The following is a 15310-nucleotide window of genomic DNA, read 5'->3' on the forward strand; positions in this document are numbered from 1 at the left end:
CTCCCGAATGCTTCATACACTTCCACTCTCCAGATCTGGCTCCTCACTGTCTCCCGAATGCTTCATACACTTCCACTCTCCAGATCTGGCTGGGTGTTTCTTACCCACTGAGTCTGCCCTTGCCACATTCTTTCCACCTACTGAAAGCCTTCATGATCCACATCTTCCTAACAGGTAATAATGATGCCTAACACTGACTGAGCGTCCTGTATGTCAGGCACTGTGCTACGTGGGCTACAGTCACTCACTTGCTCATTCAACAAATATTTGCTGAGTGTCTCCTACGTGCCAACTCTGCTAGATGCTAGAGATGACGGAAAAAATGAGACAAAGCCCCTATACTCTGGGAACTTAGGTTTTACTGGAGATGGACAGTAAACATGTAAACACGGGTGGCCTTTGGAGAGGTGGTATTTGCGCAGAGACCTAAATGATAAGACAGCCTTGATCAGTTCTAGGGGAAGAATGATCCAGGCAGAAGAAACACAGCAAGCCTATGAGAAAGAGATTACTACTATTATCTTCATTTTACAGATGAGGAAACTGAGGACTCAGTGTGAACTGCATAAAGCCACAGTGCTGAGAGGGCTATTATTCAAGCCTCTAGGGACCTTTCCTCTTTCTGACACTTTCCACTACCAGGACAGAAGAGGGTCTGGGTTGGTGATACAGTTGGCAAGGGAGAAGATACATATTGATGATACGGGCTGGGATGGAGGCCTCTGGGCCCAGTCATCAATTGACTAGCTGATGGTGGAAGTGGGCTGGTTTGGCAGAGGTCCAGGGCACCTGTGGGATGCAGCCAGTGGGTCTGTCCTCTTCCGATTCTGGAGTCTACACCACAGATTTGGCACAGTTTGCCTGGAGCCATTCGTCAAGAGTTTTGGGTCTATTCCTACTGCTTCAAATGAGTTTGCTTCCTTAGGACAGAGACATTTTTGTAGCCTAACCTGCACCTAATGATAACAACCCTTCATGTTCACTGAGCAGACCCTCGTGGAGCCATTGCCTAACCCCAGGCTCTGTGCCAGGTACTCGGTAAAATAAGCCAGTCCAGGCCTGCAAAGAAGCAATGACACAGTGGCTTCAGGGTAGGCTTTGGCACCAGACGCATGTGAGTGCAAGACCCAGCTCTGCCTCTTACAAGGTGTGTTACTGTGGACACATTATAGAGCCTCTGGAAGCTCTGGATTCTCCATCTTCACACCAGAGCAGTTGTGAGGACCAAACAAGATGACTCCGTCAAGGGCATAAACATAGTCCTGGCACAGGGCAGCACTCAACACATTGTATCTGTTATCATTACTCAAAAACACTTCTGCATCTCACTTTCTCATTTAGGCCTCGCTTTACTCTGGGAGGTTGGTATTATTCTCTCAGATTAATGGGCGAGAATTTGAAGGTGATCTGCCTAGTGTTATGCCACCAGCAAGAAAACAAGCTAAGCTTCAAATCTGAGTCCAGAGTTTTATGTATGGGCTTGTTGAGGGTGATCAATACATGCTAACAATAATGAATGGTGCCTGGTGTGGCTGGGAGGTGAGGGGACTGATGGGTGATGCACACAGCCTGATTCAGATGACAGAAGGACATCAGCAAGGCCCAAGGTGTGGGGCATGGAAACAGACCACTGAGGGATGGGAGCTAGCATCCCCAGCACCTGGCCCATATAAAGCATTCATCAGTATTTGCTGATTTAACAAAGGAAACAAAACTCTGAGGACAGCTCTGAGCAATGAGTCCAGCCTCAGGGCAGGCCGGCAACAACGATAACACTGCATTAAAGGCCAGAACACAGATTTTTTAAGTCTGACTCTGTCATTTACTATGGGAAAAACCCCCTTGCCTTAGTTTCCTCCCTAACTTGGGACTGAACATACCCACTTCACTTACCTCACTGTGAAATGATGTATACAAAGCAGTCCGGGACATTATAAAGTGTTACCACGCACATAAAAGCAATTATCGTCACGCTACAGACTACTAAGGTAGTAAAGTGCTGTGAAGTCCAACACCTCAAGTTGGAACCCCAGGTCGTCCTGGCAAGGTCCTCCTGTACATGTCACTTTTCTCTGAGCCTGTTTTCCCAGCCATAAAACACCACCTACCTTGTAGGGTTTTTAAGAAGAATTAGAGATTAAAGAATGCGGGCTTTGGAGTGAGACAGACTTGGTTTCAAATCCTGACTCGGCCTCATGCGAACTGAGCCCTCCCAAAGCTCAGTGTCCTATAATGACAAGGTTGTTGGGATAGTAACACAGAGAGGATGTTGGTAAAACACCTGTCGCATAGTGAGCACTGGATAAATGCCAACAATTATCCAGATACTAGTATAGTGGGGGGAGGGGCACAGTATAGTATTTAAAAGTGGGAGCTTGGAAGCTACCCCCTGGCTTGCCACCCAGGCTTTGCCACTTACTAACTGTGCTACCTTGCATAAGGTGCTTAACCTCTCTGTACCTCAGTTTCTTCATTTGTAAAATGGGGATAATAACAGTACCAACTTCAGAAGTGTTGCTGTGCGAATGGAATAAATTAATACACGTAAAGCACTTTGAACAATGCCTGGCACAGAGTAAGCACTTGATAAATGTTAGGTGCTATTAATAGTAATGTTAACAATAATATTAATCACCAAGTGGAATAAAAGGGAGGGACTGTTTAATCCTGGGACATGGGCATCCCGTGGAATAATTCCAGGGGAGTCCCTAGGCAGCTGTTTGTAGGCAAGTTCTCAGCCTCTGAGAGACACTCTTCTACGGACAGCACACGAGCCTGGGGGCTCCTGAGCAAGAATTCCAGTCCTACTGACCAGGAGGCCAGCCTCTGGGGAGGCAAGTCAGGCTCCTTGGAAGGGACACTGTGTTCCCGGGCCAGCCCTGCCTGACTCGGGGGAACAAAGGCACGTGTGTGTGGCCACGGAGCAGGGAGGGGAATGTTTCCCTTTCAAGAGCGGAACAAAGGATCTGAGGCATAGTTGAGTGCGTTCCAATCCCCTCCCAAGCTAGCTCCCATTCCTCAGATGATTGTCCAACAAGGTTTCAACCTTCTAGCCGTCTCCTGAAAGGTGACCGGGGGGAGGGGGTGGCAGGCTCCACTTCACTCTACCCTTTGTCATCAATCTCCAAGAGACAGGAATTATATGTGCCAAACCTCTAAGATCTCTCAGGAGTCTCTGTCCTGTGCAGGGGTGGGGTGGGGGCCCCTGCGGGAACTCAGGGTTAATGGATGACACAAGGCACTGCAAGTGACAGGCTGAATGTTCCTCTAGGGGGCGTGTAAGACTGAAACTGCTACTGAGTGATGGAACCACAGAGAAAACTCAGGAGTTGTGACCAAACCCCCAGTGAGAGGTGGGGGAAACGTCTGACAGAACTAAGTGGAAATACATTTTCTAAATCTTAAAGGGATGATCACAGGCTAGAGGGAGAAGCTAGGTGAAGGGTGGAGGGAGAGGGAGTAAAGAAAGTGACTCACAAGAGGAAAGGGAGGGGAACATGTCCAAAAAAAGTTTGTAGCGGGGAGCCTTTAGGGACATTACTTTCCAGCTTCTACACTCTCACCAGCAGGAATCCGGCTGCAGGGCTGGGACAGGAAGCAGTCCATGGAAGTCATTGCAATGGCATTTCCTGAAGAGCAAGAGAAAAACCTCTAGTTCCGAGGGGAGCTCTGGAGTCTGCCCAAAAAGCACTGTAGCTTGGAGCTAGCTGTAAGGCTCCGCCTTGGCCTGAGAGTCTCATCAGGGATGAAACGAAGTAGCAGAAGGTCCCCAAAGCAGTTTCTTTCTGCAAAAATCAATATGTAATAGACGGGAAGCCAGATGACACGACTGAAGGAGCCCTAGGACGCGGCTGCTGTTGGCTGCTGATACTAACAGTCACTATTCTGAGAGCCTTAAGACCCGAATTAACTCACTGCACCTTCAGAACAAGGTGCTCGAATTATAGCCATTTACAAGTTAAAAGACTTGCCCAAAGTCACACAGTAGGTAGGGAACTGGCTAAAATCCAGATTTGAAAGTTGAAACCCTGCATCTTCCTCCTGATGTAACCTTGGGCAAGTCACTTCACCCTTCTGGGCCTGATTTCCCTCCTGCTCACCTCCCTGGGTGGCTGTGAGCATCAAAAAGGCAAGGTGGATACGAAAGCCCTTTCTAAGTTGTAAAGTGCCACATAAATGTGGAATATTATTATGAGGTTAGTGATAAACTACCCTACATTGACAGTGAGATTTGCTAATTTTTGCGGTTCAAATGCCGCAGCTGTTGATAGGAAAGAGCCCTCCTAAAACATAATTAATGTGAACTATGCCGTAATGGTGGGATCCGCCACAAGGATTAAGGCCAGTGAGAAGCAGATCCCTAGACTGTCTATTCAACTCTCCATCTCACAGACGGGGAAACTGGGGCCTGGGAGTGAAATGACTCGGCCGAGGGGAGACAGTAACTGGAGCAGGCTGAGAGTAGAACTGGGGTCCTGACTCTCAGAGCAGTCCTTGTATCAACATGTCACAGGAACACTATGGAGCTGCTGCCATGACAGGAACACTGCTAGGGCCTTCCAGCCTTTAGGGGATGCTGGAGGGTCACTATATGAAGTCCAAAAAAGGGAGAATGGCTGCTGAAAATTCTGTGAATGGAAGTCCGATGTGAGTTCTGTGGCGAAGAAGGCAAGAATTACGATGCCAACACGCACCAGGCTCTGCACATCTCAGGCACACCTCATTAGGTCTTCGTCATGACCTTGTTGAAGCAGGTGTTATTTGCCCCAAGGTTCAGAGGTCAAGGAGCTTGCTCAAGGTCACACAGCTAGACATAGGGGGCTGGGACCTGAACCCAGACATGGCGCAGTTATTCAGACAGAAATATTGCTAGAGTGGAGGAGGACCATCCCTGAAGAACATCCAGCTTATTTAGCCTTGATTCTATGACCTCCAAGTGGTTAAAAAACGTGGCTTCCACGGTGGCTGGACACATCAATACACCACGTGCAAGCTTGGTCTTATTCTCTACACCCTTTTCACCACTTCCACTTCCACCTCCACCTCCTGATCTAAGCCACTCTTCTTTCTACCTGGCAGTTGCGCTAGCCCCTTCACTGGGCTCCCAGGATGCCACCTTGCAGAATTCATATCACTTCATCCCTGCTCCAGACTTGCTCCTGGCCTTTCTCTCATTCGACCAAAGCCAGGTTCTCATCACGGCCTATAATGCCCTATGTGATCTGGCCTCTGGCTACCTCTCCCGGCTCAATTCCCACCATCTGCCCTCTTAACTCCTACCACTCCCCCTCATGCTGTTTCTTCTCCAGCCACCCTGGCCTTCTTGCTCATGCCTGAACATGCCAAGCCTACTCCTTCCTGAGTCTATGCCCTCTGCTTATAACACTCTTTCTACAGGTACCTGTATCATCTATCACCTCACCTTCAGGTCTTGGCTCAAATATCACCTTTTGGAGATGCCTTCCCTGACCACTCTTTGAAAATTGCAGTCCCACTTCCCTAGCTAGGCATGCCCTATGCCTCAAGCTGCATTATTTTCTTCATAGCACTATCACCTGTTATATATTATATATATATAATTACATATTTATCATCTGTTTCATCCCACTAGAATGTGACCTCCACAAGGAGAGAAACTTAGTTTTATTTAAAGCTGTACCTCTAGTACTTAAGACAGCCTGGCACATAGTAGGAGCTCAATAAACATTGTGTGAACCAATGAATAAATGATTAGGTAAAGGTCAGTTCTCATTACTATCATTCTGGTTTGATAAGTGTCTGTTTCTCCAGAAATTTAGTGGGTGTCTCGTTCATTAGGTACCTGCTATGCCCAAGACCTCTGCTCAGTGCTGAGGAAACAAGTACAGACAAGATGTGGACTCCACCCTCAGGAGGCTCCTAAACCTGGGAGAGATATGGCAGTGTTAGAAATGTCTTCCTTAAACTAATTTAAACTCTACCACTGTTATTTTCCTCTGGTGGATCCCAAGTCTGCTGGGCACTGTACCAATAAAACAGGCTTAGCCCCTCTTCCTTCAGATGTTTGGACCCAGTGAGCATACTCTCCTGGGTCTTCTCTTCCCCCGGCTAAACAAAAAGACCCAGTGGGACTGTCTGACTCAGGTCTGCCAGCTGGGAACAGGGAAGACAGACTGTCAGCTGGAGGGACAGAAGAAAAGCGGATCCAAGAGCAGAGTACTCCTTCAAAGAAAAGAGAGGGAATCCTTAGGGAGGACTCCGTGGAATTAGGTTGGAGGTTGGGGGTGGGGGCAGGGCCCTGCTAATTAAGGTAGCAGGAGATTATGTTTCTGCGGAAGAGCAGCTCACTGGAAATCACCCACGAATCTATCCATGCTAAACCCAGACAAAAACCACAGTTGCTGAAAGAAAGCCCCATGATAGAAGGCTGAGGGCACTGGAAAAACCAGGGAGGCTGGGCACGGAGGAGGATGCTCAAGCTCACTGGTTTCAGGACAGAGACCTGCTGGGAAAGCAACAGCTAACAACTGCTGCTTCCTGTCGCCCAGACAAATCTGGTGACCACCTACACAAAAGTCAAGAAAACCCTCTGGGTTCCGCTGGGGCCCCTTGAAAAAATACCTGGGTAATTTTCTACCAGAAGCTGAGGGCTCTTTGGGGCTACTGGGGAAATCAGTCTTAGGAAGTCTGGAAACCCCTGTGATGGTGACAGAGTTTTAAGAGCAACCTCAAATGTACATCTAGAAGAAATGGGTGTTTTGAGGGGGGAGCCCCTGAGACACTTCTACCCCACTTTAGGACCTGAATGAGATTACTAAAAATTTCCACGTTTGGGGTTTCTAATGGGGTTTCCCCATGAAAACCGCAGAATTGCCAACAGCTGTTGAGATCTGCAAAGATTGCTGAGGTGCTTCAGCTAAGCATACATCCAAGTCAAAGAAGCCAGAACAGGCAAGAAGAAACCTACAGAAACTAGAAGACCACAGAGCCACGCAGCCTGGAAAACGCCAAATTATGTGTTCTCCCCCACACTCTGTCCACTGCTCTCAACGATGATGTTTCCATCAAGCTGAGGGGTTTCCCAAGAACAGCGATCCCAAAATGGTCTGGCCCACCTGGGTCCTTGCCCTGTAACGGTCTACATTCCCATTGGAAAGCCCCAGAAACACTCTGTCCCTTCGAGGAGGGTCACATCATATACGATTCTAGGTAAATATCTCAGGGGCTGGCTTTGTTTCTTAAGAAACTCTCGGGGTGAAGTTCAATTTTCTGAGGCAAGTAGCCTATTCATTAAAAGGGGCGCTTCCACCCTGCAATTAAGGCCCCGGAAGCACCTTTGTTCTAGATCCTTTACTAGAGTCAAGCTATGGCAGGTGGCTATCATTATTCCATTTTATACGTGAGAATGAAGGATGGACAGGAGAGACAAACAGGTTCAGCATCTTGCCAGGTGACTCCAGGCAGGGGGTGGTGTGACTATGAGTCTGGCATTCCAGTCTTTGGAGCATCACTCACAATTAAGTAGACATACCTAGGAGCAGGCCACCACACACCCAAATGATTCTTACCTATTGGTAAGATAGGGAGGGTTTTAACAATGAAAAAATTAACAAGAAACCCACCCTGACTGGGCAAAACCCTGATACCTACTTGAGTTTCACCAGTGCCAGAATCTGAGGCTACATACATGCCTTTGGGAACCTGCTACTGCCAACAAAGGCACTGTTCTCCCTGCAGCTATCTGAACAACACCGGGATGACAGACCAGAGTGAGCACCTTCACAGGCGTTTTTTGCCTGGCCCAACAGCATCTCTGCTTTTCTGTGCCAGTATGTCTGGGTCACTTTATTACTCCTAGGACAACCTGATGTGGATGGAAAGAGTTCAGGCTTTGGAGTGAGGCCAACCTAAGTGTAAATTCTCACTCAGTCACTTAACTGGCTGAGGGGCACCTGGGGCCACTTAGCTACCAGGAGCTTCACATGTAAACTGGGACAAAACCCATCTACCTTGGAAGGTTATTGTGTGGAATATATGAAACAGCATATCATTTCCGTGAGGGAAGGTACCATGTCTGGCTTATGGCCAGCACCAAGCACAGTGCCTGCCTCATAGTAGATGCTCAGTAAATTTTGGTTGCATAAGTAAAAAACCTAACTCAATGACTCATACATAAGATGTACTCCAAACAGGCTCATTTCCTTTCTCTTTCCTGTAGGGGTGCTAAATTTAGAGCATACTCCACAGTGGAATAGCCCATAACTCCTACACCCACAGAGCCCTAGCCACAGCCTCCAGGAAGATTATGAGATGCCACTGCAGGAGCCAGTCTGTGCAACTCAAACAGGAATGTACCTGAGAGGGAAGTGGGCAGGTACCTTCTACCCAAAGGATACCAAGTCAAATGTTCTTTACCTCCTGGCCTCAGGGAGAATGGGTGCCCAGAAATGGTTCTGACTTAACTGGCTCTTCTGCACACATTCCCTATGTCACCAAGAGGAAGTAACATATGGTATGTTGTTCAACGGGCTCTGACAATTCTTGAGCAAAGAGAGAGAAGATGGAATTTCAATCCAGCAGTGATCTAATGAACTTGCCCAGCGCTGCTGTCTAAAACCTCTTTCCACGTGCAACACTGGGTGACGGGCAATCCTCTGGTCCAGGTAGCCCTCTGCAGAGGCTAGCTGGCAGACCAGGCACCTCTCCCAGATTGCCTTTTGTTAATAGCTGGCAACAACCCACTTGGTATTAGGACCACTGGCCAAAGACAATAGTCAGGCAAAGCTGGCAAATGGCCAAAGTCTCTACTTGGAGATGCCTCAGAGGGTGTGTCTGAAGGCCTGGAATCCTGTCCCTCCTGTAATCAGCTGAACAAATATTTGCCCCCAAAGAGAATCAAAGCAGGAGGGAATAAGAGAGGTCATTGCACAAACCAACAGGAACTATTTAATCATTTATCCCCCCAGGGAGTTCATTTACAGAATGGCTTTCAAATCTTGTCAGCCTTAGCTCAAGAGAGCTTTGGGCCTTCAGCTCCCCCAACCCCACCCTAGTCATCTGACCTCTACTGACTTGACCCCTCTTACAAGAAGTGGCAGTGGGAAAAGTTGATAAAGTTGCAAAGAAATGGGAAATAAGACAGGGGGTGGGGTCCAGGGCCTACTTGGAGGTCTCTTGCTCAGTGGTAAACTGAAGTGCCTGCCACACCCTAGGCCCAGCCTATGGATAATTGCATTCTTGACATTCCTGAGTCCATGGTGAATGGCCCCCTTCCACCTCAGCTCCTTCAATAGATGACTTATTTTCCACACGCTGCTCGATATCCTGGGTATTCTGAGGGGACAGCATACCTCTCATAAGCCCTGCACCTCCCTCCCCCAGGCAGGAGGCAGGGAGATAAGCAAGGAAATAGGACTGAGTCCACTGCAGAAGAGCAAAAATTGCCTACAATGATCATGGCAAAGAATCTCTCACCACTGTCTCATCCTGACTTGGTGACGGGCAAGACAACTCTCCCTCCCAGGGAAAGGGGTGGGGTGTGACTCTTGGGCCCAGAAAGTGTGTCTGGGACCAATAACAACTACTACAGCAAAACTTGCTGGTGTCAGTCACTGTGCTCATGTTAGCAACAAGACTGACAAGACTCTGCAAGGCAAGGAGGGCTTGCCACATTTTTTTAGTGGAAGAAACTGAGGCTTAAGGTAAACTGGCCTGTCCAAGGTCACACAGCTAGTTACGTGACTCACACCTGTGCGTCAGTTTGGTTCCTAAGTCTGTGACTGAATCTCAATGTCCCACAGAGGCCCACAGACCAGGTTCTTGCTTTGCCAGCAAACGGTGCTTGGTGAAGAGGCCCCAGGGCCCTGGCCGGAAAGCAACAGGCGGAACAGCTGGAGCTCCCCAACCGACCCCAGGCAGTGAGGTGCAAAGTCCCCGAGCTTAATGCGTGACACAGCAAGAGCTCCGCAAACAGGCCAACTATGCAGAAAGTTGCACACTTTACAGCAAATGAACATAGGGGCGCAGCACAAACACAACTGGCCCACTGGCACAGCTAACACTGCCCTAAAATCAGGCCATCCTCGGCCATCCAAGCCAGGGGGATCTCCTGCTTGGCCATGCCCTGTTCTGAGAGGAGAGTACCCTGTGTGCAAACCCTGAAATAAAGGGAACTTGACTTGGGGGAGGGAAGCCCAGGACAGGACTGACATCCCTGGGGAGTAAGACTGGAGGGGCTTGTGGGTCACTGATGCTCACTGCCTTCTCCAGGCATTATACTCATCCCCCTTTGCATGGTGGGCCTGTATATCAAGGGGAGGGGAACACCGGACTAACTTCCCACTCTCAAAGGTTTTGGGCCAAACGAACACAGAGGCTGTTTTCCTCTGCTGAGAAACTGGAACACAAGTATGAAAGAGTGGGGTCATGAGGGTGACCAGAATGAAAGATGCCTGGTCCTTCAAGATCTAGGTCATCCGTATTTCAGAACAGTTAACCTCTTGCTGTGCAATGAGGCCACTCACATCTCCTTAAGAAACAACATCTCCAATAATCACCCAGCACAACAGAAAGAGCTACAGGGTAGAGACTGTTGGGGAACCTCTCTGACCAGAGGCCAAGCAAAAGGAATACACAAGGGGCGTGGTCCTTACCCAGCCGCCGTTCTCTTGGATCCAAGGCTCTAGGTGGTCATTCAGGTAAGTGGCCATCCAGGTTGCGATCCGACTCACCAATACCTGCATCTCCTTGTCTACGCTTTCCACGCACAGTGCCCCACCGAAGGAGAAAAAGGCCACAATGCGACCCCAGTTCACCCCATCCCGGAAGAGTTCATTCACTACCTGCTCAAAGCTCTGATATGCTGTCCCTGGGGTGATGTGGAGCTGGGATGTCAGGTCGCTGAATGCCCGCCGGTACCTCAGTTCAAACTCATCCCCTGCCTCCCTCAGCGCTTGCTTCACTGCTGCCATGGGGATCACTTCCCGGGCATCCAAGCTGCTGCTGTGGCCAGTGGCTCCATTCCCCGTGGGGCTGTCCGCCAGGTGCCAGGATGGGTTGCCATTGATGGCACTGGGGGTCTCCATCTCTGATTCAGTCCCTTCTGGGGCCTCAGTTCTGTTCTCTTCCACGTCACTAAACTGACTCCAGTTGTATCCTTTCTGGGAAAGCTTGTAGGAGAGAAAGTCAACCACCAGCTCCCGGTTGCTCTGAGACATTTTTATAATAGGGATGGGCTCCACCAGTCCATTGTCCAAAACACCTGCTCACTCACAGAGTCTGGTCTCTGCTCAGTGGTTCTCTTCGGAGATCCAAAGCCAAGATAAGATTCTGAAGGGAGAGAAAGAGCTTCAGGGAAAAAAAAAATTAATGTGCATGCCATTTACCCTACAACATCCCATTCCCCCTCCAGGTACCAGAACTGGTTTCTTTGTGGCTCTCATCAAGGTCTGGGTCTAGCTTCCAGGAGACTTCAATGAAGTCAAATTGAAAGCACCAGCGGGCTCTGAATCATCACACCGGCCTTTTTAACCCCAGCCGCCTCTTTTTCTCCGAAATGCCTTCCTCGGAAAGTCACTCCCCGGGCAGTCGGTCCCCCACCCCCGCCTCCGCACAACCTACATTCAAATCCCTCTCAGGCGACGGCAGGCAGGTGCAGCCCCCGGAAGATCTTTTGTATCACAGGTCAGGAAGAGAAGGTGGCAGCCGGGATGCCGGTAACTCAGCCGGCCTCGCGGTGGCTGGCAAAAAAAGCAGCGGCTGGAAGGATCATGCGACCCAACAGGCAGGGAGCCCAGAAGGCGACACAGGAATTACGAAGCTCAGGAACCGGCCCCCTCGCCTGCTTCCTCCTCCATCGCCCAGATCGAGGGCGGCCGCTCGCAGCCGCGGCCTCCTGCCACCCGAGGGAGCCCAGCCCCCTCGCTCTTGCACGCCCCTTGGCTCTCCGCCTCCTACTGGGAGGCAGGAGAACTCTCCTAGAGGTGGCTGGTCTGGGGTTTAGGGTTTTTTCTTTCTTTCTTTCCTATTTAAGTACCAGCCCAGAGTGAGGCTTCCGAAACCCTGAAGGGACTTCTCAATGGGGCTCAAGGTTTCGATGAGGGACGGAGGGAGGGGGAAGCTGCCTCGGATCTGCGGTCTGACTTCGGAAAGGCCATCGCCGGGCCTTTCTGGGAGGCTGAAGGCCGGGGACCCCCCAGAAACGCCGCCGGTTTTCTCTGAATTCCCCAAAGGCCCTGGACGTGGCGGTGGCAGTGGGGGATTGCCGGGTCCTCCATTCCCCGCACGGACACAATGGCCGCCGGCACCCTGCACAAAGACCGGCTGAGGATGAGGCGCCGGGCCTCTCCTCCGGTCAGGGAGAGGGGTCGAGGCCTGCTCTGGGCCCCCCACGGCTGAGACCACGTTTTCCTGGGGGCGGGCCCAAAGCAGCTTCCTGGCGCCCCCGGGAGGGCTCGGGGGCCGGGGGCTACACCTCTCCGGAGCCCGGAGTGGGTGGGCTGCGGCCTCGCGGCTTAGCGCGCGCGCTAGGCCGGGTACCCGCCGGGCCACCGCCCCGTTGCTAGGCAACCGCTCTCCCTCAGGGGCGCCCCCTAGACCTTTCTGGGAGGAGGGGTCTCGCCCCCGGCGGCCCGCCCAGGCGGAGCCAATCAGCGAGCCCAGACGGCACAGAAGCGGAACGGCAGGGCTCCCATTGGGCGCACCGCCTGCCACGCACAGGGGAGGCGGCGCTCTCACCTGCGAGCCCCGCCAGCCGTGGGGGGCCACATCCCCCCTTCATCGGCCAAGTCGTTTCCAGACGCGAGGGCTCTTCACGGCCGAGTTCCGCGCCGCGGACCCAGGCCGGCCTACCTGGCTGACGACTCGCGCTGTCTCTTCCGCACGAGCCGGCCTCAGTTTCCCCTGAAGAGACCGGGGGAACTTGCAAGCTCAGTCACTTCCGGTGCCGCGGCAGCGCGCGCGAGCCCGAGACGCAAAGGGAGTGCGCGCCTTGAGGACCAGCGGCAAGACCTGGGAGAGAGCGCCCCCTTGCGGTAGAGCTGGGGGATTCCGGAGACGCAAAAAAAATCCACGTTTACATTCACATACCCATTCATTCATTCATTTAATCAGTCAATTTCATCCACCGGTCAGTTTATATGTCGAAAAAGCATCGCATTGTGGCTAACCACCTTGTGTCTGGGATTCCAACTCTGCTAGTTGGGCAGGTTCCTCAGCTGCTGTGTGCCTCAGTTTCCTTAATTCTAAAATGGGTAAAAACCAACCTCCCTCACTGGGTTATTTGAGGATTAAAAGAGTTATTTGTAAAGTCCATAGAAGAGTGCACAGTCCGTAGTATATGCTGCATAAATTTATTCAGCAAATGTGTATTGTTTGGGTTGCTGAAGGTAGAGTTAGGAACAAGACAAGACATGGTCCCTGCTTTCATGGAGACAAACCCTTGAGATGGAGAGAGACAGTAAACAACTAAGACGATACAGGAACAAGGCAATTTCACATAGTGACTAGTGCTATAAAGAAAGTAGATCAGGGTATTGTCATGAAGAGGGGGAAGGGAGAGGCGCTGTTTTAGACTGAGTGGTCAGGGAGGTGAGCCCACCCTCCCTGCCCAGTGAGAGAGAGGCATTTTCTCAACAGTTGTTTATGCAGGGTAGCCAAGGATGGCCTCTTTGAAGAGATGACGTAGAACCCAAGATTTGAAGTATCAGAAAATGCCAACTTGACCCAGCCCTGGTGGCCTAGTGGTTAAATTTCCATACACCCCGGTTTGGTTCCCCCGGGGCCGAAACACACCACCCATCTGTCAGTAGCCATGCTCCGGTGGGGGCTCACATAGAAGAACTAGAAGGACTTACAACTACAATATGCAACTATATACTGGGGCTTTGGGGAGGAAAAAAAGACAAGAAAAAAGAGAGAGAGAAGAAGATTGGCAACAGCTCAGGGTGAACCTTTCCTAGCCAAAGGGAGAAAAAAAAAAGCTGTACATTTTTTTTAAATTTCTAAAGAAAAGAAAATGCCAACTCATGGAAGGAGCCTAGAGAACATCAGCGTAGGCAGAGGGAACAGCTTGTGCCAAATGTCCTGAGGCAGGAAGACCTTGGCATGTTCCAGAAGCTGAAGGAGAAGCAGTGTGACTGGAAGGTAGTGAGGGATGGCAAATACGGTGTGAGAGGAAGTTGGAAAGCTGACCATGGAAGTGAGTTGGACTTGATTCTAAACATTGAAAGGTGTTTTATTTTATGTTAATTTAATTGAGTAAAAATAGCTACGTATACAGGAACACTGAATATTAAAAATATACCAAAGAGCCTGGGATGAAACGGTGGGTCTTCTTCCCACCCCCAAGTTCCCTCACAGAGGTCATCATTTCTGTAGCCTTTCAGAGATGGTTGCTGTATTCACAACACATTTATGTGTATAAATGTTTTACACAAATGGTGGCTTGCTATAAACACTTCTACGTCTTGCTTTTTCCCTGAGCTCTCAATTTTTTAAATTACTGCACAACTTTATAAGAACATGCCATAATTTCCTGGCCCAATCCCCTATTCGGGAATACTTAGGTAGTTTCCAATCCTTTCTTATTACAAATAAGGTTATAACTTGTCCATTCGTTGTTTTGCATGTAGGAGTTTATCTGTTAGGTAAATCCCTGGAAGTGGAATTACCAACAAATGAGTATATGAATTTGTTTTTGTTTTGTTTTAATGGATATTGGCACAATGCTTTACATAAGAGTTGTATCAGTTTGTTCTCCCACCAATAAAATATGAGAGTGCCGATTTCCCCACATCCTGAACAGTACAGAGTGTCATCAAACCTTTTTATCCTTGCTCATCAGATAGATAAAAACTGAGAGCCACTTTCATTTTCATTTCTTTTTATTAAGAGTGAAATTGAAAGCCAGCCTGCTGGTGTAGTGGTTAAGTTTGCACGCTCTGCTTTGGCAGCCCGGGATTTGCAAGTTCAGATCCCAGTTGCAGACCTATGCACTGCTCGTCAAGCCATGCTGTGATGGTGTCCCACATATAAAATAGAGGAAGATGGGCACAGATCTTAGCTCAGTGACAATCTTCCTCACCAAAAAAAAAAAAAAAGTGAAATTGAACAATTTTTCACACTTACGAGTCTTTTTTGGGGGGGGGATATTTTGTCCTGGTGAATTTTATGTTCATTTCATTTGCCCTTTTTTCAGTTGGTCTTTCTGATGAACTTTTTCCCCATTGATTTACAGGAATTTTTATCCTTTTTTTCTACATATAAGTTGTAAACAATTTTCCAATTTATTATTTATTACCATGGAAAAACTTTTATTTTGTATGTTTTAATT

General features: G+C 49.5%; 1 protein-coding gene across 6 annotated transcripts in view; it reads right to left on the reverse strand.

The window, feature by feature from the left end:
• Positions 1-12910, reverse strand: part of BCL2L1 (BCL2 like 1) — a 45964-nt gene extending 33054 nt beyond the window's left edge. The window contains exons 1-2 of one of the 6 annotated variants that reach the window (XM_046678169.1): positions 12829-12910; positions 10632-11307 (exon numbers count right to left, since the gene is read on the reverse strand). In XM_046678169.1, the coding sequence (XP_046534125.1) occupies positions 10632-11195 (564 nt within the window). In that variant the 5' untranslated portion in view covers positions 11196-11307; positions 12829-12910. Of the gene's footprint in view, positions 1-10631; positions 11326-11393; positions 11545-11598; positions 12510-12714 lie in introns of those variants that run through there. The other 5 variants (XM_046678166.1, XM_046678170.1, XM_046678164.1 and 2 more) reach the window with 5 other exon arrangements.
• Positions 12911-15310: the final 2400 nt, after the last annotated feature.

The sequence above is a fragment of the Equus quagga genome, chromosome 12 (genome assembly GCF_021613505.1).
Source record: "Equus quagga isolate Etosha38 chromosome 12, UCLA_HA_Equagga_1.0, whole genome shotgun sequence".
NCBI lineage: Eukaryota > Metazoa > Chordata > Mammalia > Perissodactyla > Equidae > Equus > Equus quagga.